The following is a 26,850-nucleotide window of genomic DNA, read 5'->3' on the forward strand; positions in this document are numbered from 1 at the left end:
ATGATGGATGTAAGTGTAACGGGATGATAGTCATTTAGGCAGGACACTGAAGACTTCTTCGGTACGGGGACGATGGTAGCGGCCTTGAAGCACGTTGGAATGGTGGCGCTGCTCAGAGAAATGTTGAAGATGTCAGTGAGAACATCTGCTAGCTGGTCTGCACATCCTCTGAGCACTCTACCAGGGATGTTGTCTGGTCTAGCAGTGCACTAATCATTTTATTTTATTCTCTATTAATGAGTGGCTATTTTAAAAGTAAATCTTATGTAGTAGAAATAATTAAAGAGTTTGTTTTTTGAAGTGTACTTGAGTAGAATATATGGTATAAATCTTTAGAGAAAACATATTTCAAAAGTGTAACTAAAATAAAGACTATCTTTAAATGGGGGAAAAACCCTGACCATTGAAATATCAGAAATTCTAAAAAATGTTACTACTTAGTATTTTTCCTCTTTTATAGCTTTTATTGACTTTTTATTCTTCTTCTTCCTTGCCCTCCCAATCTTCTTAAAGGTTCAACCAAACAGCTTTGATAAGAGTGACTTTAACCGAATGTGCTGGACTCTGTCTGTCAAGAAAAATCTGAACTGCAATAACTTACTGATCAGTGATGAAGATGCCTTTAAAGTGTGGTGTATCTTCAACTTCCTCTCAGAAGATGTGTATCCGCTGATCATAGTCCCAGAGGAGGTAAGTTTGAGAAAGTTAGACATCAACAATTTGATTTTCCCACCTTACTGGACACAAGGTGAACATTTTTCAATAGTTCTTGTTTCGTATTGCTATTTCACAATCGGTGTCTGAAAACCATCCTGTGTTAGGGTGGATTGGATTTGATTCTGCTATGTGCAGTCAACAAAATGACTTGCAGTTAGTATTGTCTGGTTGAAATGGCTCCTTAAGTGAGGTGTAGAAGGTCCAACCATCATGGCACTGAAATTTCGGCCTCTACAACATGTAAACTTTTTTAAAAATCAAGCGTTCTGAGTTATTGATGATCACATTTTCTCAATCACTAGTTGCCTTCAGATGTTGATGTGCCCCTTCAGTGGTACGAGAGTTTATGACTGTGTCTTGGCCAATGCTGTTGGGTATGTGTGTCAGAATATCAAGTCATCAGCTATGAGGAAAAAATCTGGCAGAATGGAGGGGAGCTTGTAGATGACACTGTTACTGCTCATGTCTTTCTTGGTGTTGTTATGTTTGTTCTTTATAAAAGATGAACTTAGTGAGGGTTTTCAAACACTAGCACATTTATTAACAATCATGGCTTCCAGCTCCACGCTTTAGTGTGCGCTTCAAGTTCACCAACATCACTTCCAGTTCCCAGTGAACCGCCTGCACTGCACACTGGGAACTGGAGTTCTTTATTATGTCCACACATAATTAACACATTAATAACCAATAGGAAGGAAGTGACATCAACATGGCAGCAAGTTGTTCTGTAGACCATAGTTTAGTATATGTATCGTCCACTGTGTGTTTTTGGTGGAGGGAATGAATATAGAGACCAGTTGTGTAAAAGCTGTCTGATTAGATGAGCTGTATTGATCTGAATTGTGGTGAACTATTTTTATTTGTGCTTGACCCCATATGAGTATTTCCTTCTTGGCATGAGTCAGAGTTGGTGAAGAGACTTTGAGAATTTGGGTGTGACTGAAACCCAATTATGTGAATGTGCGAGGAGCAATTCATTCCAGTTGTTAACTAATTCATTTGATATCAATAAATATTATTAATTCTTTAATTGTGAATGTGTGGAAAGAGATGGAAATTTTACTATTTTATTTCTAGCCATTGCTAAGGAGAAGTTCAATTTGTGTAGGGATCAGCAAAAAAAAAAGTAGTTGCTGGAAATCTGAAATGAAAATCAATACTCAATGGCTCTGGCTGGATCTGTGAAGAGAAAAGCAGAGCTAATGCTTATTGTGAATAACTGAAGGGAGAAAGCATGTTTCAGGTTGTAGAGAAGAGGAGTAAAGAGAATGAAGGGAGTGCTTATGATGGGATGGATTGCTCAGATGACACAGTTACTTTTGGCACTATTTCAACAGAGTCCATTTAATCACAGTGGACCTGTCTGTAAGAGTGGGCCTAGAGGAAGGTGAGTCAAGGCAGTGACAGAATAAAAAGCAATGTATGCTGGAAATCTGAAACAAGCCAGCATGCTGGAAACACTTCGCAGATCATGTGCCATCTGTGGAGGAGAGGGGAAAGCTGAGTTAATGTCACTGATGGATGACTTTAAATCAAAACCGGCTATTTTTGATACACGTGGGAAAAGCTAGTTATCTAAGTTCGTTGGATTACTTTTGAGTCTTGATGTGTGCAGGTGGAGAGATGCAGTGCTGTTTCTCGAGTGTCTGCTTAGCTTCATTGGAACAGTCCAGTTGAGGGGTCTTGGCCTGTACATTCCCCTCCACAGATACTATCCCACAGGGTTCCTGTTGCAGTATGTTTTTTTTTGCTTCATTGGAATGCTGTTTGTTTATTTTCCCAGGTAAACTCCTGCAGTTTTGAACTGACTAATGCAGATTTTACTACTAAAGTGTGAACTCCTCTTGCAAAGCTCCACAGTTTATCTGACATAATCCCAACAGGACAGTGTAAGGTGTCTTACTTATGATCAGAAGCAATGTTCAAAGGTAGCACACAAATACTTTTATTGGACTTGGAAACATTCAACTGTCTCATGGCCTTCCTGCCATTTGGTGGGATGATTACAGATGAGGATTCCCATGTAGATGTGTTCAGCTTTATTTTTCAGCCAGTTCACTATCTCTGTGGTGTCAGATTCACGAGCAAGGGAGTTCTTCCCTCCATCTGTACACTAGAACGGCATTGTCTTCAGCTCTTGTCACAACTGTACATCCTTATTACTGATTCCATTTTCTACTCTCTGGGAAATCCTCCAACACAGCCAGACAGTCTGCAACTTTGCCACATTGATCTCTTTACCAGAGTGGTTGTCTGCCTACTCATCACTACTTCCAGATTATCTTACTTCTCATTCATAGCTAATTCCAAACCCAACCTGTCTATTTCTGTTCACACTTCCCCAAAATTGATGGTATTGCCCGTTTAGTTCAAACTCATTCCTTCAATCTGAAATAAAAATTGAAAATGCTCAGCAGATGAGGGAGCATTTTTCTGGAAGGAGGAACTGAGTTAATGCTTCCTGTCAATGACTTTTCATCAGAATCAAGAAAGAGCTAAAAATCAACTTTTAAGTTGGAGAGAATCAGGCTGTCCAGGAGAAACTGTAAGATGTGCTGCCCAAGAAGTGCCCTTTAAATGCAGATGTTCTGTCTGAAGGAGGCACAAATCAAGCGATCAATGAAGACATAGGAGGAAAACAACTGCTGGAATTGGCCACGTCTTTGAAAGTGTGGAATTCAGTGCCGAGTGCTGAGGATCGTAATGTGTCTGGTTTGAAGATGAGGTGCTGTCCCTTATGTCGGGCCTAGTTGCTTTACTGCAAAGGCTGAAGACAGAAAGGTGTGATTGGGATGGAGAATTAAGAAGACTGGTAAATGGAAGCTCAGGGCTTGTGGACTGCTCCACATAGTTGTTAATCTGTTTGTATTTGGTTTCCTCATTTTGGAAGTGACTACTCCGAGTACTGAATGCAATGCTCTGAAGTGCAAGATGGACGAGTGAATCACAGCCTCACCACTCTAAATCCCTCCCTCAAAGAGGAGGATGTTGTTTTGTCTACAAGGCTATGATTTTAGTTAAAAATTTCCTGTTAAGATTTTCTGTGATTTGCACAGCCTTTCAAAAACTCTGTAAATACTTCTCACCTTTTCAACTAAAGTGATCGAAGTATTGATGTAAAATGCTGAATAGGATTTCCTTCAGATACAGAGCCTTTATTTCCTGCTGTATTAACAGTTTAGGCAGTTTTGCTTCTGATATGTGTGTGACCCAGATCTTCAGTGTTCCACTGATTATAGCATCCCTGGCTGTTAAACAGCTCTTTATAAAATTACTGAGAAACGATCATTGTTCATTTTTTTGAAAATGAACAAGTGCATTCACTTGAATTATGTTGTTTACAAATGTGAGGACTTACAGATAATGCAGCTCTTACAGCACTGGGGCTGGGCTCTCTGGATTATAAATTTAGATCAGAGGAAGTTTAATTTTTACAGCTGAAGAGAAATTACACTCAGCTCCTTACTCCTTTGCTCACAGACTTTCTGGAAACATTAAAAAACACGCTTCCTTCCCAAGGGCATGTGCTTTTATCAAGGACTAAATCCAGCGTGTGAAATGTGCTGGATTGTGCTTCCTATTCTTTGTTGATTTCTTTTGAGGAGAGAAGTATTGTCAGTGTTGTCTTGCATTTGCTTGTGGATAATGGTGCAGAAACGCATGTCAGTTTTGCAGTCTTGATGTTGGAACTGACATGTGGGAATAGAGAGGTTTGCTGACATTGGTCTTCTCTATCGTAACTGTTTCCAATCCTGGTAATTCCCACTTATTCTACATTTTATTCAAGGGCCAAGAGAAATATGGAATTGTCTTAGGGGTGTGCCAGTAAGGCATTAATGGTAGGCTATGTCTTAAACATTGCAATATAAACATAAAAAGTAAAATCCCTTCGTTTGGTCTTACATTTTAAAGTTCAACTTGCTTTTATTGTCATTTCGACCATAAACTGCTGGTACAGAACACAGTAAAAACGAAACAATGTTTCTCCAGGACCATGGTGCTACATGAAACAACACAAAACTACTCTAGACTATGTGAGACAGCACAAGGCTACACAAGACTACGTAAAACAACATAAAAACTATGCTAGTCTACAGACCTGCACAGGACTATACTCTCTCACTGTTTCCCCACTGTAATATCTACTTTTCCCTCATCTCCACCTTTCCACTATTTCCCATTTCTGTTAACATCTATAAGGAGAAGCACTGTCGACTGTGTTCCACCAGCATTTTGTGTGTGTTGTTTGAATTTCCAGCATCTGCAGATTTCCTCGTGTTTGCTCCCATTTTTGTTAGTTGTGTTCAGTCTTAGTCTAGCAATCTCTTCGCCCTCCCTCTTATTCTTAAAAAAAAGTCCTCTTGGTGCTGAATTCCCTTTGAGTGACATCAAAGCAGATCTATTGATTACAAATGGAAGTAATTATTTAATTTGCATGAAATTAGGTTGTTTGTGGACATCACTGTGCTAACACAATATCCTTGTTCTCACTGCTCAGGTAGAGTATTTCTTCCGGAAGCTGACCGAGGCAATGGGGATTAATTGGCAGCAGGAGAACTTTGAAGATTATAGAGCTCAACTTGGAGCCAAACAGGGTGGCCTCTCTGTTTGGGAATTCATCAGACTTGTTGGCTCAGGATTGTACTTGAAGGGTATGAACAGACAAACATTATCAATGGCAATCAATGAAGTTTACTGTGAACTCATCCTTGATGTGATAAAACAGGTAAGAGCAATCTTCATGACTGAGAAAAGTCATCGGTCAATCCCAGTGCACATTTTATCCCGCCTATTTACCATAGTCTTCACCCTAATTCTTTTTTCAAAGTGAAATACTTGGAAAATGAAGGTATGAAAATGTATAAAGCAAGTATTTTTGTTGAAAGTAAACTTACCGTTGCACTCTGTCCTTAGTCAATAGAACCATTGTACACATAGGAATTAACAGCATATTTCTGTCGAGGTTTTAGTGGTTATATGTGAAGCATCAGTGGATTGATGGAATGTGAAGTTCATGATTTCAGGTGTTCCTGTTGTGGTTGTTATGTAGAAATCAGAGCCCAGTAGTCTGATTTTTTGTCCCCCTGGTGTCTGATATTTTTATACCGGTAGAGGTAAGCTACCCTGATCTCTCCATTCAGTCCCTATTATTTTCTGACTACTTCTGTGGAGAGAAATATTGTGAGTTTTGAACTGCATTGGCTTTTTTTGTTAGCTTTCTATTCCATCTTCTTGATGACTGAGGGAATGGAACTAATAGGTGGAGAAAACTGAGTCAGCAGTTGTGTTCTGTTGTAACATTGTGGCACAATTTATGAGCTGCACCTTATTTATGCGGCATCGTTACGGGAAAAGAAAATTAACAGCATGGAATAATTTGCTCTTCACTGCTCCATCTTAATTTCCTGACCCATTTTCACTTCAATGATCTTGCATGTTGATTTACAAAATGTCCTGCCAATCTCTCATAAGCAGGATGAACTTAATCAGAATAAATAAAGTGTTGAGCAATGCGAGTCAAGATCTTGATATTTCTGCATTTTTTTCTTTCATTTTGGCACTAGCAATTGGGACAAATCACTAGGAATGTTAGAATCTTAAAAACAGTGAATGTGGAGAAAATCAATCATATTTATTTTGAATTTTTGCTTAACTCTATAACAAGTAAACACCAACCATAGTAATAAATGAATACTCTTTTACACAGTTTAGTAATGCCATTTGCATGTCCCTGATGGTAATTTCAAAAGGGAAGCGGGTTTACTGGGACTGCAAAATATTACCAAGCTATTTTAAAACTGATTACATTTATAATTAATGGTCAACTTAATTGGAGATAAGCTATCTGCTTCAATGATGAGGTTTACCTGGCCCACCCTGCCTTCTCTGACCCGACTCTCAGGTGCTCCCAGGCTCTCTCTTACAGACTCCTGGGTCCTGTTATTTGGTTACCTATTCCCAGACACTCAGCTCACCAGCAGACCCCATGTAACCAAAGGAATCAAGCCACTCTTTTGGATCATTGATCTGCAGTGCACTATGTGATGAGTAATGAAAGGAGAAATGATAACTACTGGACAATACACTTCACAGATGCAATTTAACAACATGATTTAAGTATTTTATAAAATACTCTGTAGTATGCAGGTGATGGATGGAATCTGTAGGAAATGATGGTGAATAGAGAGAGAATATGAACATTGGATTAGTATAAATAGGGGCCTGATGGTCAGTGTGAACTTGGTGGGCCAAAGGACCTGTGTCCATTTATATAACCTGGTGTTTCTTTGAAACAGGTGACTTTGACCAATAATGTTTTACTCTGTGCTATTGATAATGATGTAGCCCTCAGCTCTGGCCCCACCACCGTGTGGCTAGTAAAAAAGCCATGGCTCCTCTCAAGAGCAATGTCAAGCTAAATTTGATACCAAGTAAGTTCTGAGGAAGATGTCCTCTCTCTCCATCCTGATGCAGGATCTCAACCCAAAACATCAACGACTGATTCTCACCTTCCCTTCCCCCCCAAACCAAAAAGATGCTGCTCAATGTGTTTGTTTTTATATCTCCAAAAATGCTCAATCACCCTTAATAAACCCTAACAGAACATCAAACTTGATTTTTTGCATATTCTTGCATATGTAATATTTCCTCCTGTCTTGGGGGAAAAAAGGCAATATTTTAACACAGAAGAAACTTAAAGGGGATTTGGTCTCTCCAATATCCATGTGCAGTTGTAATCTACTTTTTGCTACCGACATTTAGCTGCTTTGTTCTAATTCTCATCTTGGTCGTCTTTGATCTTGTATGCTATTCCATGGTTCAGCCAACCTGGAATATTCTGGAACAGTGATACTCAGAATCAACAAACAGGGTTGCAATCATGAGCATTACATGTCTCTTTCTTTCCCTTTTCAAACTCAGGATGGCTATGTCCAAATTTTAGGGACCATGTATCATTGTTTCACTGATCTCATCAGTCCGAATAGCTGTAACTATTGGAAATGACTGAATTTCAGCCTTTACTATTGCTGCCTCCTCCTTTCTGTAAGTCATGGTTTCTAAGTAGTCCAGGAAGTAGAAAACCCTTGGCACTTTAGTAGTCTTCTTTACAAAATTGGCGTACAGAGCACTTGCAGGAATAGGTGAAACCATAACAAACCAAGCAGATAAATGCTTGAAATTCAAATGAATAATGAGTTACTGTAACATAGCAGGATAGATTTCATTACAGTGTTTCTATGTTGTTGCATATAATTGAATTATTAACCTGACCCCAATACGCGGACCACAAACAACCGATCAGAATCTGATTGACTTGGTGCCTTTTTCTGTGAGATTTGTGTTTTCAACAAATTTATGAAAACAGTTGTAAACATGTCTATCTTAATTGCAACTGGTGTGAACAGATTAAAAGTTTAATGCATCAGTAACTTCAGCAATCATTTTCCAACTTCACTCCCATGTTTCTTGACTGAAAGTAATGATTAGTGCAAAGGAATTCTGTGGTTCATTGCAGGAAAGGCAATTCTTGATTGCGTGTTGTGTAATGAACAAGATTTGCTTAAGGAACCCTAAGGAGGCAGTGACTGTAATATGATAAAATTTACCCTACAGTTTGAGTGGGTGAAGCTAAAATCTGATGTTGTAGCGGTGTGCTACACGCAGCGCTAAAATTACGACACAGAGTCGGTAACTGCAGTCGAAGGAAAAAACTTTATTCAAAATCCTCAGCCTCACTTTTAAGCCTCCCTCAACCTGTCCCCCGTGGCGCAAGGCTCCAAAGCTCTGTGCTCGCAAACCCCCGTAGGCTAAATTGTGAGCTGGTTCGGATGTGCCAGGGAATGGGTTGCCCCCCCACAAAACTGGCGGTACACCCCCCAATATCCACAGTCTGGGCCAGAACCTGCTTGGGAGGTCGGCCTCTGCGCCGAGGTGCCGGAAACTCGGCCGGTTGCGCCAGGTCGACATGGGCCGGTTTGAGGCGGTCCACCATGAAAACCTCCTCTTTCCCCCCAACGTCCAGCACGAACGTGGACCCGTTGTTCCGGAGCACCATAAACGGCCCCTCGTATGGCCGCTGCAGCGGTGGCCGATGCCCGCCCCTTCGTACAAACACAAACTTACAGTTCTGCAGGTCTTTGGGTACGTAGGTCGGGTTCCGCCCGTGCTGTGAAGTGGGTATGGGGGCCAGGTTACCGAGCTTCTCGCATAGTCTGCCCAGGACTGCTGCGGGATCTTCCTCTTGCCCCCATGGGGCTGGTAGGAACTCCCTGGGGACGACCAGGGGCGCGCCGTATACCAACTCGGCCGACGAGGCGTGCAGGTCGTCCTTGGGCGCTGTACGGATGCCGAGTAGGACCCAGTGAAGCTCATCCGCCCAGTTAGCTCCTCGCAGGCGGGCCATGAGGGCTGACTTCAGGTGACGGTGGAAACGCTCCACTAGCCTGTTCGACTGTGGGTGGTAGGCAATTGTGTGGTGCAGCTGATTCCCCAAAAGGCCGGCCATAGCTGACCACAGGCTGGAGGCGAACTGGGCGCCTCTGTCGGAGGTAATGTGGGCCAGTACACCAAAGCGAGATATCCAGGTGGTGATCAGGGCTCGGGCGCAAGATTCGGAGGTGGTGTCGGTGAGCGGGACCGCCTCTGGCCATCTTGTGAACCGGTCCACGATAGTCAGGAGGTGCCGCGCTCTGCGCGACACTGGCAGGGGGCCCACGATATCCACATGAATGTGGTCGAAACGCCGGTGGGCGGGATGGAACTGCTGCGGTGGGGCTTTGGTGTGCCGCTGCACCTTGGCCGTCTGGCGGTGCATGCACGTTTTGGCCCATTCACTGACCTGTTTGCGGAGTCCGTGCCAAACGAACCTGCTGGAAACCATCCGGACAGTTGTCCGGATGGAGGGATGTGCCAAGTTATGAATGGAGTCGAAAACACGGCGCCGCCAGGCTGTCGGGACGATGGGACGGGGCTGGCCGGTGGCGACGTCACAGAGTAGGGTCCTCTCACCCGGGCCAACGGGGAGGTCCTGGAGCTGCAAACCGGAGACTGCGGTTCTGTAACTCGGAATCTCCTCATCCGCCTGCTGCGCCTCTGCCAGTGCCTCAAAGTCTACCCCTTGGGAAAGGGCATGAACGGTAGGGCGAGAGAGCGCATCCGCCATGACATTGTCCTTACCGGAGACGTGCCGGACATCCGTCGTGTATTCAGAGATGTAGGACAGGTGGCGTTGCTGGTGGGACGACCAGGGGTCGGACGCTTTCGTAAACGCAAAGCTAAGCGGTTTGTGGTCTGTGAACGCGGTGAAGGGCCGACCTTCTAGGAAGTACCTGAAATGCCGGATTGCCAGGTAGAGCGCCAACAGTTCCCGGTCGAAAGCACTGTACTTGAGCTCGGGTGGCCGCAGGTGTTTGCTGAAAAACGCCAGGGGTTGCCAGCAACCTGGGATGAGTTGCTCCAGCACCCCACCGACTGCCGCGTTAGATGCGTCCACTGTGAGGGTGGTAGGGGCGTCCATTCTGGGATGTACTGGCATTGCGGCATTCGCCAAAGCTTCCTTCGTTTGAACGAAAGCGGCGGCGGACTCCTCGTCCCAGGTAATGTCCTTGCTCGGACCCGACATCAGGGCAAACAGGGGGCGCATGATCCGGGCAGCTGAAGGGAGGAAGCGGTGGTAGAAATTGACCATACCTACGAATTCCTGAAGGCCTTTGATCGTGGTGGGTCGGGGGAAGTGGCGGACCGCATCTACCTTAGCGGGCAGAGGGGTAGCCCCGTCTTTAGTAATCCTGTGGCCCAGGAAGTCAATGGTATCAAGTCTGAACTGGCATTTGGCGGGGTTGATTGTAAGACCGTACTCACTCAGTTGGGCGCAGAGTTGATGGAGGTGGGACAGATGCTCCTGCCGACTGCTGCTGGCTATGAGGATGTCGTCCAAATAGATGAACGCGAAGTCCAGGTCCCGTCCCACCACGTCCATTAACCGCTGGAACATCTGTGCGGCATTCTTCAGGCCAAACGGCATGCGGAGGAACTCGAAAAGGCCAAACGGGGTGATGAGAGCCGTTTTGGGGACGTCGTCAGGATGCATCGGGATTTGATGGTACCCTCGGATGAGATCTACCTTGGAGAAGATCCGTGCGCCGTGCAGGTTTGCTGCAAAGTCCTGAATGTGCGGCACAGGGTAGCGGTCCGGTGTGGTAGCCTCATTCAGCCTGCGGTAGTTGCCGCACGGTCTCCAGCCTCCCGTCGCTTTGGGCACCATGTGCAGGGGGGAGGCCCATGAGCTGTTGGACCGCCGGATGATCCCCAATTCCTCCATCCTCTGGAACTCCTCCTTCGCCAGTCAGAGCTTGTCCGGGGGAAGCCGCTGAGCGCGGGCGTGGAGGGGTGGTCCCTGGGTCGGGATGTGGTGCTGTACGCTGTGTCGGGGCATGACCGCTTTGAACTGCGGTGCCAGAACCGATGGGAAATCCGCCAGGACCCTGGTGAAGTCGTTGTCGGACAGCGTGATGGAGCCAAGGTGAGGGGCTGGCAACTGGGCTGCACCCAGGGAGAACGTCTGAAAGGTCTCGGCGTGTACCAGTCTCTTCCTGGGCAGGTCGACCAGTAGTCTGTGAGCCCGCAAAAAATCCGCACCCAGAAGCAGTTGGGCTACAGCGGCCAGTGTAAAGTCCCACGTGAACTGGCTGGAACCAAACTGTAGCTGCACCTGACGGGTGCCATAGGTCCTTACTGTGCTGCCGTTCACGGCCCTCGGGGGGGACCCGGTGCCCTGCTGCGGGTGTCGTAACTCGTCGGAGGTAAAACGCTGATCTCGGCACCAGTATCGACCAAAAACCGGCGTCCCGACCTTCTATCCCACACATACAGGAGGCTATCCCGATGGCCAGCCGCCGTAGCCATCAGCGGCGGCTGGCCCTGGCGTTTCCCGGGAACTTGCAGGGCGGGCGACAACGGCGGGCTTCTGCGCCCCACCGCTGGTGGTAGAAGTACCAGTGTTCCTTGGGCCGGGGGTTGGCGGGCTCTGCGGCCAGGCCTGGACTGGTTTGCTGCTGGGAGCGTGGCTGGGAGATTTGTGCGATGGACGCCCCGCTCACCTTTTTGGCATTCCACAGCAAGTCCGCCCGGGCTGCCACCTTCCGGGGGGTCACTGAAATCCGTGTCGGACAGCAGCAGGCGTCCTCAGGCAGCTGCTCCAGGAATGCCTGCTCAAACATGAGGCAGGATGTGTGTCCATCGGCCAGAGACAACATCTCATTCATTAAAGCCGATGGAGGTCTGTCGCCCAAGCCATCCAGGTGCAGTAAACGGGCAGCCCGCTCACGCCGTTAGAGTCCGAAAGTCCTGAGGAGCAGGGCTTTGAATTCCGTGTACTTGCCGTCTGCCGGGGGCGACTGTACGAACTTCACGACCTGGGCCGCTGTGTCCTGGTCGAGGGAGCTCACCACGTAGTAGTAGCGGGTGTCTTCTGAGGTGATCTGGCGAACATGGAATTGGGCTTCGGCTTGCTGGAACCATAGGTTCAGTCGCTGTGTCCAGAAACCCGGCAGTTTCAACGAAACTGCATGAACAGAGGCGGCCTCGGCCATTTCTGGTCCAAAAATCGTTTGGACCGTCGGGGTCACCAATTGTAGCGGTGTGCTACACGCAGCGCTAAAATTACGACACAGAGTCGGTAACTGCAGTCGAAGGAAAAAACTTTATTCGAAATCCTCAGCCTTACTTTTAAGCCTCCCTCAACCTGCCCCCCGTGGCGCAGAGGCTCCAAAGCTCTGTGCTCGCAAACCCCCGTAGGCTATCTAATTGTGAGCTGGTTCGGATGTGCCAGGAAGTGGGTCACCACAATGTATTGGTATCACAGTTGAATAAAGGTAACTACAGAGGCATGAGAGAGGAGCTGGGCAGAGTTGATTGGAACATGACCCTTCCAGGGATGACAGTAGAGCAGCTGTGGTTGGAGTTTCTGGGAGTTAATTGGAAGATGCTGGATTGGTTCATCCCAAAGAAGAAAAAACATTCTAGAGAGAGGCTGAGGCAAACATGTCTAAGAAGGGAAGTCAAAGACAGTATAAAATCAAAAGAGAGGGCATACAATATAGCAACGATTAGTGGGAAGCTTTTAACAACTAACAGAGGCAACTAAAAAAGCTAATACTAGAAAAGAGTATATTGAATGTTTTTTCAGATGTATAAAGAGGAAAAGAGAGGTAGTGGATATTGGACTGCTGGAAAATGATACTGGAGTGGTGGCAATGGGGGACAAAGAAGTGGTGAATGAACTCGAAGTATTTTGTGTCAGTCTTCACTGTGGAAGGCTCCAGCAACATCCCAGATATTCGAGAAACACAGGAAAGAAGTGAGTGTATTGCTAATACTTGGATGCTTGGAAGCTTAAAGGTCTGAAGGTCACCTAGGCCAGATAGACTGCACCCCAGGCTCCTGAAGGGGTAGCTGAAGAGATTCTAGAGTATTTATAATGATCGTTCAAGAATCTCTGGATTGTGGAATGGTTCCAGAGGGCTGGAAATGTGCAAATGTCACTCCACTCTGGGAAGGGAGGCAAAAGGCAGACATTATTGGCCAGTTAGTTTGCCTTCAGTAGCTGGCAAGATGTTAGAGTTATTAAGGTTGAGGTTTCCTGGTACTTGGAGGAGAATGACTTTAAAAAGACTGACTTTCGTTCATTTCCATGGATACTGCCTGACATGCTGGGTTCCTCCAGCATTTTGTGTGTTGCTTTGAAGTCAGCATAGTTTCCTTAAGGGAAAATATTGCCCGACAAATACGTTGGAATTCTTTGAGGGAGTCACAGGTAGGATAGACAAAGGAGAGTCAGTTAATGTTGTTCAGTTGGATTTTCAGAAGTCCTTTGCCAAGGTGCCACAAAGGAGGCTGCTGTGAAAGATTGGAGCCCGTGGTATTACAGGAAAGGTACTAGCATAGATAGAAAGTTGGCTGACTGGCCGAAGCAAAGAGAGGCTATAAACAGGACCTTATCTGGCTGGTTGCCAGTGAGCTGTGGTGTTCTGCAGGGGTTGGTGTTGGGTTTGTTACTTTTCATGCTACATGTTAATGATCTGGGTGATGCAATTGATGGCTTTGTGGCCAAGCTTTCAGACGATACAAAGGTAGATGAAGGGCCAGGTAGTGTTGTGGAACAAGGAGGTCTTCAGAAGAACTTTGACAGATTAGGGGAATGGTACAAAAATAGGTGGCAGATAGAATACATTGGAAGGAAGTGTATGGTCACGCATTTTGGCAGAAGGAATTGACTCTTTTCTTAACAGGAAGCAAATTCTGAACTCAGAGGGATTTGGGAGACCTTGTGCAGGATTCCTTAAAGGTTAACTTGCAGGTTGAGTTGATAGTATGGAAGACAAATGCAATGTTAGCTCTCAAATCAATAAGAGTAGAATATAAAAAACAAGGATGTTATCCTGAGGCTTTATAAGGCATTGATCTGTCCACATTTGAATTATTGTAAGAAATTTTGGGCCCCATAGCTAAGAAAGGTTGTGCAGACATTGGCAAAGGTCCAGAGGAAATTTACAAGAATAATCCTGGGAATGAAAGGGTTAATGCATAAGGAGTGTCTGAAGGCTCTGGGCCTGTACTTGCAGGAGTTTGGAAAAATGGTGGTGGTGGGGGGAATTTCATTGAATGTTGAAAGGCTTAGAACGTGGAGAGGAAGTTTCCTGCAGTGGGGAGTCAAGGACCAGAGGGCACAGCCTCAGAATAGAAGAATATCCCTTTAGAACAGAGATGAGGATAAATTTCTTTGCACAGAGTTTGGTGAATCTGGAATTCATTGCCACAGATTGCTGTGGAGGCCTCGTCATTGGATATTGTTAAAGTGGAGGTTGATAGGTTCTTGATTAGTAAGGACGTCAAAGGTTATGGGAGAAGACAGGAAAATGGGGTTGAGGGAGAAAGTAAAATCAGCCATGATCAAATGGAGAAGAATCGATGGGCTGAATGTCCTAATTCTGCTCCTGCGTCTTATACAGTTATGGTTGAAAGAAAATACTGTTTTACGCAAACACTCTAGGGGTTTTAAGGAGTTTGTCACAGGATATGTCTTTGGATCTGTGTAATCATATGTGACCATGGTCTATTAATAATTTTCATTTGGCCATTGGTGACTAAGGGGAAGACCAGACAGTCATGAGTATGATGCAACTTTAGGCTTCCTTAAATTCATTACAATAGCTCAAGCCCATTACTGGTAAGATCCTAGTGATCTTTGCACATGTTGATGCTAGCCGCAAATAACACTTTGATGGCTTCCTTTTTGAATGTTTGCAGTAAATCTCCATTCACGTTATGTCAGCAATAAGTTCTAAATATCAGATAGACTCTTGGAAAAAGAATATTGTTTGACTTTCAACTTATTTACATTCCATGTTTTGTAATCCATCTAATTAAAAAAAGCCACAATTGAATAATTCTGATCTTTTCATAATTTTAAAGACCTCATTCAAATGTTTTTACCATATTTAATCTTCTAAAGTAAAACTTCCTGCCTTTTTCAAGTCATTATAGTACCTAAGATCCTTCGAACTAGGTACTTCAGTAAAGTCAGTGACTGTCATGCTTTTCTTTTTGACCCTGACATAATTACTAGCATGCAAATAAGCAGCAGACATAGACCACTCCTCCCCTCACACATGCTATACCATTTAATAAGATTGTGTCTGGTTGGATGTAACCATAGCTCTGCATTCTTGTCTGTCCCTGGTAACCTTTCATTCCAAATCTCTCTTCCTTTAAAAAAAACTAATTGAGGCTCTACTTCCACTGTGCGAATCCAAAAGACTCAAGACCCTCTGAGAGAATAAATTTCTCTTCCTCACTGTTTTAAATGGGTAATCCTTTACCCTTAAGTAGTGAACTCTCAGTTGTAAAGAGAAGACTCCAGTGCTTTAGAAGAGCTGGGGAAAGTCTTAACTGAGGAAGTAGTAGACGTCATCAAAAACTTTGTTCACTTGTTGCAGTGCGAGGGGAATTGTGGTCTGCAGTTCCTTGTACTCTTACTTCATTTGTATCAGGAAGTGAGATTAGCTCTCATGAAGGAAAGTGTGTGTACTCTGGGAGTGTCTTATCGATTAAGCCACTTGTGCTGCCACCAGATAATACCAAAGAGCATATGCAATCTGGCTGTGTGATTTACAGTTAAATAGAAATATTTGGGGTTTATTTGAAATGTGGTTAGATTTCAGTATTGCAGGCTTTCTGTTTAGATTTTTGAATGAAATATTGACTCCTTTAATGTGAAAATAAGAGACGTATTTGAAAATCTAGATGAAATTCAGTATTAAACAGTCTAACAACCATGTAGTTCTTCTTTAAAGGAACTTGAGAGTAGAGACTAACATGGAAATAGCAAATTCAGAAGAAAATCTCAACGTGCAGAGTAACAGGGGATTTCTCTTCCTTTCCTATTCAAATGAATAAAGTCTAAACCATTTATTTAAAGAACTGCCAGTAAAAAAAAATCTTATCTAAAATAATTTGTATAATTTTGACCAGATTTCTCTAGTTAAGTGATATCTCAGGCAACATGAAAATATTTAAGTAATAAAGGAATGCAGGTTAATGTTTTTAGAAGCTCAATTAAAAGAATGATGATTAAATGATACACATTAACTTTTGAGTATGTTAATCACCAAGGTAATTGTGATCAGGATTGTCCCTGCATTGTGAAATAGCTCATTTTACAAACCTGTGTATTTGAAAAACAACTTTCTTGTACTCTTGAGCAACATACTCCAGAGGGCTGACGGGCCTGTTTCCGGCCTGTAGTTTTCCTTGACTCTAGGAGACCAATAAACTTCTCAAATGTATAATGAATAAAAAAAAGTCAAAAGTGGGTATTGGGCGACTGTAAAATGATGCTGGAGAGGTAGTAATGGGGGACAAAGAAACTAATAAGTATTTTGTGTTAGTTGTCACTGTGGAAGACACTAGCATTATGTTAGAAATACGAGAGTGGCAGGGGGCAGAAGTGAGTGAAGTTGTTGTTACTAAGGGGAAAGTCTGAAGTCACTTGGACGACAACCAAATGTTCTGAAAGAGGTATCTGAAGAGATTGTGTAGGCATTAGTATTGATCTTTCAAGAATCACGAGATTCTGGAGTTGTTCCAGAGGACTGTAAAATTGCAAATATGACTCCATTCTTTAAGAAGGCAGTGAGGCAGAAGAAAGCAAATTATAGGCCAGTTAGCCCATGGTAATATAGGAAAGATATTAGCATAGAAAGAAGATTGGCTGACTCACCTGTGGTTTGGCTCCCTGGTGGAAGATTGCACTCAGAGACTCAGAGACTTTGAGGGTAGGTGACTGGGTAGGTGGGAATCAGTGGAGGGACTGGGCTGATGAGTGACTGTGGATAGTGTAGTGAGGGCCAGGATGATGGATTGCATATTGAGTGAACAGTGTGGCAGGGAGATCATGGACTTCCAGAATCTTAGTGCCTGAATTGTTGGGAGTTAGAATGGTTCCACAGAAGCCAAGATTTAGCCTTGCTGCTGGCCTCTTTGATCACAAGTCCAGGACAGGTTACAGGCTTACTGGCTGACTGCTGAGAAGGTTCAACCCATTAACTGGGCTGGAGATGTCATAGTGAGGGCTAGACAGCTGTGTTGAAACATAAAATTCTCCAGTTTTATTTTTCCATAGGCTAGAAGCCAAAACTTCTTACCTTGATTGTAAAGAGCATTGTTATAAAGTATTTAAGCCCTCCTTAAAACAAAGAAAGTTTGCTTTTTGATTTCAGTATGTTGAGCAAATGTAACTTGGGGCCCAGACTCTGTTTTGTAGGATGAAAGAAGCTAACAGTATGGTAGAATAAATGCATCTATAATTAATTCTGAACAAGAAATGGACTTTTTAAAAGAAGTATTTAACATAGTATGTGCACGGATACATAATAATGATGGTAAGTAATCTAAACTAAATAAACTTTAGTTATGTTACCACAATGTTGCTGTTAAAACTTTGGGAGTATAAATATTGTAGGATAATTAAGCTGGTGGTCCAGTTTCAATATTTTTTCACCAATGTATTGAATATTGCTTTAAAAAAATATAGGATAAGTAGCCAGGTGGTGGCGGGCAAGTGAGAGTAGGTGTTACAGTACTGGCACTTGGGCTAGATCTGTTTTTCTTGGAGCAGAGGGAACTGTTGGGTGCCTGATAGAGGCATACAAGATTATGAGGTGGGGGTTAGATGGTCAGAAAATTTTCCTCACAGCTGAGGTGCCTAGAATTTGGACAAGCTGTGTCGAAGGGCTTGATAATCCTCCAGCTCAGAAGAAATGGGCTAAGTGTGTAAAGTTTGGGCTCTGTGAGAGGAGATTGTTATCCAATGACTGCATTGGGAAGATGGTCGAGAATGGGGAGGACAGGTGTATAATTTTGGAGAGAGCTTTTTCCATGTTTGGGATTGTTAATGGTGATGGATCTTGGAGTAATGGGCGGTTATTTAAATGTGGTCCGGTTGGAGAATGTAAGTGTTGGTGAAGAATTTGTAGAACAGGGTGCAACGGGTTTAATGCATTCTGCACTATTAGGGGAGTTTCAGATTGCAGAGGTGTTGAGGAAAATAGTTTTTTATTTGGGGGTATTACTATTGATGGACAAATTGAATACGATTGCTTTGAGTGCCAGCGGTATTGCTAGAGGTTGCAGCGTGAAGAAGCCTGAGGCTTCGTACAAGCTTTCTGACCTGTGGTGGGGTTTCTATTTAAGATCTTGTGGCATGTGTATTTGTTGACTGTGCATTGGCAATGATAGTTTTCGTGTAGTCCAAGGAGCATCAATAGAGTCCATATATGGACGTTTTCTCAAGGCAACATACCCGTCCCTATGAAAGCATTGTGCGTTTAGAACCATGGCCTGTAATTTGGCTTTCACTCCTAAGTGATAATTTAGCATTCAGGCAAAGCTGGAATTAGGGAGCTCTGGAATTATGTGGTGGGGATTTGTGGACAGAGATGTGGAATATTTTATATTGGAGAAAATTCCTACGGGTGTTTTGGGAGGTAGCTCATGACGTAGTTTGGATTTAACAGGATTTATAAGTGAAATAGCAGTTTTGGAGGATGTGGTGGTATGTCCATAGCCCTATTCATCAACTTGTTTTAATCATATTGTGTAAATAATAGAATGCTGCGCTAGTGAACCTGGAAAATCTGCTCAGGAAGGAGCAATACAGTGTCTTTTCTTGGGGAACGGGGTGGCTAGGAAATGGCAGTCGGAGAGCACCTTGAGTCCAGTGACCATAATTCTATTAGATTTTACTTAGTTATGAAAAAAGATAAAACAGGTCCCCAGGTTAAAGTTCTAAACTGGAGCAGGGCCAACTTTGAGGGCATTAGGTAGGATCTAGCTGGGGTTGACTGGGTGACTCAATTTAAAGCCAAAGGAACAGCTGGCAAGTGGGAGGCTTTTAAAAGGGTCATGTCAAGAGTCATAAAAAGGCACCGTGTTCCTTTTAGGGTGAAGGGCAGATGTAGCAAGTTCAGAGAAACCTGGTTGATGAGAGATTTTGAGACTCTGGTCAGGAAAAAGAAGTGTATGTTGCACTTAGACAGCTGGGTATAAATGAATCCCTTGATAATTATAAAAGGTTTAATACTAGGCTTTTTTTTGTAATTTATTTTTTTTATTGAAGTTCATCATCAAACAAACATCTCCATAAGATGTAATTCGGACATTGTACATATATATCATATAAGCATATATATCACAAATCTCCACAAAGTATTTATCTGAGGTATACATTTATAGAAAAGAATGGAAAGGAAAAACAAGCAAAAGGAAAGAACTATGTACAAGTCGGGAGTGATTTTTTTTTACAACAGATTCATTGATTTGTGAGAATAAAATCAGGCCTATGAGGCATTATGTAGTTAAACCTTTTTTCCCAGTATGAATCAAATTGTTCCAGCTTATGGTTAACAGATGCTGTTATCTTCTCCATTTTGTAAAATGAGGTTTAATACTAGGCTTAAAAGAGAAATTTATAAAAAGAAGGTATACGATTGATTTACAAACACGAGGAAATCTGCAGATGCTGGAAATTCAAACAACACACACAAAATGCTGGTGGAACACAGCAGGCCAGGCAGCATCTATATGGAGAAGCACTGTCGACGTTTCGGGCCAAGACGTTTCAGGACGAAGGGTCTCGGCCCGAAATGTCGACAGTGCTTCTCCTTATAGATGCTGCCTGGCCTGCTGTATTCCACCAGCATTTTGTGTGTGTTAAATGATTGATTTGTCAGGTAAGATTAAAAAATAATACCAAGAGATTGCTCAGTTATACTAACAGTAAAAGAGTAACAAGGGCAAGATTAGGTCCTCTTAAAGACCGTCAGGGCTGTCTATGTATGGAGCCACAGATGGCTGAGATTTTTAAATGTCTGTCTCATCTCAGTGTTTACTAAGGAGAATATCATGGGTACCAAAGAAATGCAGGTAATAAGTAGGGAGATCTTGGATCATATGCTTATTACGAGGAAGGTAATATTAGTGTCTTGAAATGCATTTAGATGGGCTAATCCCCAGGGCCTGACCAAGTGCACCTCCGGACCTTATGGGAGACCAAGGGAAAAATATAAATCACAGGGGCCTTTGTAGAGATCTCTCAATAGCCATTGGCGAAATTCCAGAAGACTGGAATTTGACTAAAATTGTTCCATTGATCAAGAAGGGTAGCAAGTACAGGCCAGGAAACTACAGGCTGGTGAACCTGACGTTAGTTGTAGGGAAGTTACTAGAGGGAATTTAATCAAAATCTACTATCACTTAGTGAATTCTTGCTCAGGCATAATTTGTGCATGAGAGAGACGAATATTTTGGAGTTTTTTTGAAGAGGTAAGGAAGGGGTAGATGAAGGTTGGTCAGTAAGTGGAGGCCTGTGATGAGTGGTGAGCCCCAGGGATCAGTGTTGGGACCTCTGTTACTCATTATGTATGGAAATGATTCAGATATGAATATACATGGTATGATTAGCAAGTTTGTTGATGAAACTAAATTAGGAGGCTTTGTTGATAGTGAAGCAGGTTAGAATGAATAGCAACGATCTCTTGATCAGTTAGGCAAGAATGGCAAATGGATTTGAACTTGGATAGGTGTGAGGTATGCATTTTGGGTATTGAATCAGGGTAGGTCTTGTTCAGTGAATGGCAGAGCAGTGACTGGTGATGTGTAACAGAGGGATATGGGAGTATAAATGCACATTTAACTGAAAGCGGCCACACAGGTAGACGGAGTGGTGAAGATGTTCACCATGCTGGTCTTCAACAGTCAGAGCATTGGATTTACAAGTGGTGACTCTATGTTGCTGTTATATGTGTCGTTGGTGAGGCTGCACCTGGGGTATTGTGTACAGTTTTGGTCACCCTGTTGTTGGAAAGACGTTGTCAAGCTGGTGAGGGTGCAGATTGGATTTACGAGGACGCTGCCTGGACTAATGGGCCTGAGCTATACGGAGAGGTTGGCCATGTTAGGTTTTTATTCCTTAGCCTGTGGGAGGAAGAGGATGGCCTCAGAGGTTTATAAAGTCATGATGGATTTGGATAAAGTAGACAATCATAGTTGCTTCCCCCCAGAGTTGGGCAGTCCAAAAGTAGAGGGCACAGATACAGGCTATCAAAAGAGACTTGAGAGGCAACTTCTTTATAGGGAAGGTAGTGAATACCTGAACTGAGCTGCCAGAGGCAGTTGGGTACAATTGCAGCATTTAAGTGCCATTTGGATAGGTACTTGGGAGAAGTGATTGGTGAATTGTGGGTTTAGTGCAGGCAACTGGGACTAGCTGGGCAGATGCTGTTGTCGGCACGAACCATGCTGGGTTGGCATGGACCGTAAAGGGCCTGTTTCCATCTGTATTAATTTACGACTCTATGAAGGTGTTAATACTTTAGATACAGATATCACAAAGCAAGTCGATTGCCCCTTGGTGCATTCTTTAATGGCCATAATTGCCTTGAAAATACTTCAGAAATGTGAGATTTGTATTAGAATTTTTAGTTTTTAAATCATAAGAGAACTCAATCTATGAAACTACGAAGAAACTATGACTGTTATAATAAAATGTACTAATTACGATATTATTCAGCCATTTCATAGAAAAGACGTTGATAATAAATGCAAAACTTCGCCAAGATTGCAAGTTACCAGTTTACTGGTTTTCTAGAAATGTATAAGTACTTTCAAAGCATCACAGTCAGGCAGGACATCTTTAAATCTGCAAATTAAATGGTAGAAATCCTATCACAGTTGAAATGCAAAAAAATGGTCAAATATCTCAAAATGATTCTGAATGTATTTTGCTAAAGTTAAGGATTTTGAGCAGATTTAATTATGTGGTGTATTTGTAGGCTCTGTATTTTTTTTCCTTTCTCACTTTTCTAAACAAAAAGCCTGTTCAGCATTAGGCAGCAATTTGTGACAAAATTTTATGGGTGATAATTCGTGATACACAATAAGTATGCCCTGTAAGCTTTTGACTATATTTTTGCACTTTAGGGTAATTTTGCAGTGCAAATTGGAGTTCATAATATCAGCCACAATTTCAGTCATGGTTGAAAGATGCCAAGGCAAATCTTACCTGTAAAGTATTTTCAGTTTGTGTATTTGAGTACCTGGGCAGGGATCAGTAGCCAGTTTACAGTATCTAAGGATATTGAGAGGAAAAAGAATTCAAAGATAAATATAGTTTGTAAGGGAAGAGCTGTTGGGGCTGGGGAGACAAAATATAGAGATGTTGGTAGTTTTAGAGGTACAAGGGTCACTCAGTATAGATCCCAGTGAAGGCCATTCACTATGCAGCCCCTGTCTCAATCATGCTGTCCTGACATGAAACATCTGGCAGTCAAGTGCTTTCCGCCATTGTCGTGGTTGGAATATACATTTTATCCCTGGCTCTGGAGGGGCTGAGCACTGTGATCTACCGTCATGAGATAGTGCATCCTGATGCCCTCCTGATTGTTGTGGAGGGCTTCAATCAGGCTAACCTGAAGAAGTGTTTGACCAACTACCACAAAACTTGTCACCTGTGGAATGAGAGGAGCCAACACACTTGACAAATGCCGCCCCATGCCTGCGCTTTGGCAGGTTCGATCGCCTGCCTCTTATGCACGCCTTGGAAGGAAGACTATGTGAGAAAACCAGCGGCATCTGGTGACCTTGTGATATCTGTTGACGTCAGAACCTTTCAAGAGGGTGAACCCTCACAAGGTGCCAAGCCCTGATGATGTACTTGGCTGGAACATTGACGAATCTCTTCAACCTCTCTCTGCTGCAGTGGGAGGTTTCCACCTGCTTCAAAAGGACATCGGTCACACTGGTGCCCAAAAAAGAGCAGAGTAAGCTGCCTCAACAGCTGCCGCCTGGTAGCACTCACATCTACTGAAGTGCCTTGGATTACCTTCTGTCTGAGCAAGGACCTGGACCTGCTGCAATTTGCTTACTACCACAAGAGTCTATAGCTGGCACAGTCTTACTGGCTCTTCACTTGGCTGTAGTGCATCTGGATACCATCAATGCATTCATCCTGCTGCTCTTCATTGATTACAGCTCAATATTCAACATTGTCACCCTCTCAGTACGAATCAACAAACTTCAAAACCTGGGCCTTTGTACCTCCCTCTGCAACTGGATCCTGGACTTCCTCACCAGGAAACCATAGTCAGTGCAGATCAGAAATAAAACTGTTTGCTTGCTGACGATCAACAATGATACAATTCATGAATGCATAGTTGGCCCATTGCTCTACTCTCTCTACATTCATGACTGTGTGGTTAGGCACCATGCAAACACCATCTAAAAATTGATTAATGAGACAACTGTAGTTGACATAATCTCAGATGGTGATAGATTGGTTAGTTAGTTGGTATCACAACAACAACCTTGCACTCAAAAGTCAGTAAGACCAAGGAACTGACTGTGGACTTGAGGAAGGAAAGATCAGAAGAACATACAGCTGTCTTTATTGAGGGGTCAGCAGTAGAATCGGTGAGCAGTTTTACGTTCCTGGACAGCAATGTCTGAGAGGATCTGTCCTGGGCCCAACATATTGATGCAATCACAACCAGCATTATGAAGGACCCCACACATCCCTCATACAAACTCTTCTCCCTCCTGCCATCTGGCAAATGGTACTGAAGCATTTGGGCTGTCAAGACCAGACTGTGCAATGGTTTCTTCCCCCAAGCCATCAGTCTCCTCAATACCCAGAGACTAGACTGACATCTACGTCATTCATTATTATATTGAAATTTGTCCTCTACTGTGCTTATTGTCTTGTTTATTACTTATTTATTAATTATTGTACTACCCTGTACTGTTTTGTGCACTTTATGTAGTCCTGTGTAGGTCTGTAGTGTAGTCTTTGTGTTGTTTTACGTAGCTAGGTGTAGCCTTGAGTAGTCTCACATAGTCTAGTTTTGTGTGGTTTAATGTAGCACCATGGTCTTGGAGGAATGCTGTTCTGTTTTTACTGTGTACTGTACTAGCAGTTTATGGTCAAAATGACAATAAAAAGTGACTTGGCTTGACTTGAAGAAGACTTGTCAGCAGCTATACTTCATTAGGAGCCTGAGAAGATTTGATGTCACCAAAGCTTCTAGCAAATTTCACCAGATGTACCACGGAGAGCATTCTTACTAGTTCTGTGGAGACACCAATGCAGGGGATCGGGAAAACTGCACAGGGCTTATAGACTCAGCCAGCTCCATCGTGGGCACTAGCCCTCTCATCATTGAGGACATCTTCAAAAGACGTTGCTTCAGGAAGGATCCTCGCTGTCCAGACTTAACTTCCTCTCATTTCTCCTTATGAGGAGGTGGTGCAGGAACCTGAGAGACACACTCAACATTTTAGGAAGAACTTCTTCCACTCCACCGTCAGAATTCTGAAAGGTCCATGAGGCCATGAACACTACTTACTGCTTTTGCTCTTTATTTGTGCTAATTTATTTTTGTATATTCTTATTGTAATTGATAGCAATTTTAATGTATTGCACAGTACTGCTCCTGCAAAATAGCAAATTTCATGGCATGCATTGGTAATAGTAAACCTGATTATGACGTTGGGTGATCGGGAGCTGAATGGGGTCAGAGGAACATGAGATTCTTCTCAGAGTCAAAAGAAGAAATGGTAGGAAACAAAAAGGAAGTGAAAGAATGAATGACTTTTATACTGTCTGATTTTTGCTGGGTGTTTGCAGCATCTTATTTTATTTCAGATTTCTAGCAAACAGAAGTGTAACACTTAACCAACAGGCTGGTATATGTCTAGGGGAAAAGGAGATCCAGCCACACACCAAACCCACCTCCCTTACACGCAGGTGCTGTGAGAATCAAGTTTATGCCTCGCGCCCGCACACAGTATCAAATTCACACCAGATACCGTTATGAAATATACTTTAAAGATTTTACTAAAACTAAAAGAGTACTAGGCAATACAATATATATAAAAGAAAAGAAAAAGCAAAAGGCGTCAACTTATCAAAGTTCAGTCAGTTTAGTGCACATCGTTGGAGCTCAACCATCGAACCATTCGACCCCTCGTCACTTGCCTCCAACCTCCACGTCTTCGCACCCGGGACCACCCCGGTGGTCAACCAAGCAGTGCAGTGCAGCGCACGTCCACCTTCCTCGACATCTTCCTCCCGACTCTCTCGAAGACCCACGAAAACCCCCACCAAGTTCCCAGCCTCACAAGACAAAATAACATTCCCCATTGGTTAACAAATGAATACAATCCCCATATCAGCAAGTCTAAAGCTAAACAACTGAGAGAGAAACACTTATCATACAAAGAAGCATTCCTACTCTTAACAAACCAAAGAAGCCATTTTGAGTAACATACACAGGACATTGTACAGAAGATTCTTTGATTTTCATGAGGCATGATCATGTGCTTTTGGTGGATTCATACTCTTCAACCACTCTTAATGGCCAGATATGGCAATATCTTTAACTGCAGCAATCTGCTGTTGTGAAGAGCATTTAAGCCCTTAAGGGGTCCAGCCATTAACAAAATCGGCTGCAAATGAGAAACAAAATCTTAAATATAACATTCAGAATTTTGACCAACTTAATCGAAATTTGCAAAAACCATGTTTGTTCAATAATAACAAATTTAATCATATCTTCTAATAGGAAGTAATATTTTTGAATGGTTTAAAGGGAAGATGTTGTCACTGAGGGAAAGGACTGTATTGGAAGAGGAGAAAGAGAGGAACAAATAAAGATAAGTAGAAGCCAATCTGAAGTCTGAGGTAATGGACTCTGCCCTCTGTGTGTAATGTATGATTCACTGAGAGGTATTTACCTTGAGGCTGAAAGGGTCCAAACCATTTACAACTAGTCCTGAAGGAACACAGGCAATCCATAAGACTTCACAAGTACAAAGACAAGAGATCCTGCAGAAGCTGTAAACTCAGATTAACACACACAAAATGCTGGAGGAACTCAGCAGGTCTGGAATCATCTATGGAAATTAATGAACAATTGATGCAATTGGGAAATACTCATTTTTGTGGATAAGCAAAGGTGCTCGACCAAGAGTCCTCTATTGGGTCTCACTGAGGTAGAGTAGGCTGGTTCGGGAGCACTGGATACAGTAGATGACCCCAAAAGGTTCATGGGTGAAGTGTTGCCTCATCTGTAAGGACAGTTTGGAGCCCTGAATGGAGGTGAGTGAGGAGGTGAATGGGCAAGTGTAGCACTGTTTCTGCTTTTAGGGTTATGTGCCAGGAGGGAGATTAGTGGGAAGGAATGAATGGTCAATGGAATCACAGATGGAGCGATCACTGTGGAGAGTGGGTGGAATGTAAAGCTGCGTTTGTTTGTAGGGTCTCATTGAAGCTGGTGGAAGCTGCAGAGAATGATGTGATGGGTGCTGAGGGTCATGGGAAGAAGATGGAGTGAGGCCGGATGTCTGGGAAATGGAGGATAGGTGGGTGAGGGCAGTATGAATGGTGGAGGAAGGGAAACCCCTTTCTTTGAAGAAAGGGGGACACTTCTGATATTTAAAAAGAAAAGCCTCATCCTGGGAATAGAAGCATCGGAGATGAAGGAACTGAGAAAAGGGAATGGTGTTTTCACAGGAGACAAG

At 43.3% G+C, this 26,850-nt stretch overlaps 1 protein-coding gene across 1 annotated transcript in view; it reads left to right on the top strand.

Annotated features, from left to right (window-relative positions):
• swap70b (switching B cell complex subunit SWAP70b) overlaps nucleotides 1–26,850 on the top strand; it is a 123,638-nt gene that overhangs the window by 27,359 nt on the left and 69,429 nt on the right. The window contains exons 3-4 of the mRNA XM_059975877.1: nucleotides 514–690; nucleotides 5,216–5,443. Of these exons, the coding sequence (XP_059831860.1) occupies nucleotides 514–690; nucleotides 5,216–5,443 (405 nt within the window). The remainder of the gene's footprint in view (nucleotides 1–513; nucleotides 691–5,215; nucleotides 5,444–26,850) is intronic.

The sequence above is a fragment of the Hypanus sabinus genome, chromosome 7 (assembly GCF_030144855.1).
Source record: "Hypanus sabinus isolate sHypSab1 chromosome 7, sHypSab1.hap1, whole genome shotgun sequence".
Taxonomy (NCBI): domain Eukaryota; kingdom Metazoa; phylum Chordata; class Chondrichthyes; order Myliobatiformes; family Dasyatidae; genus Hypanus; species Hypanus sabinus.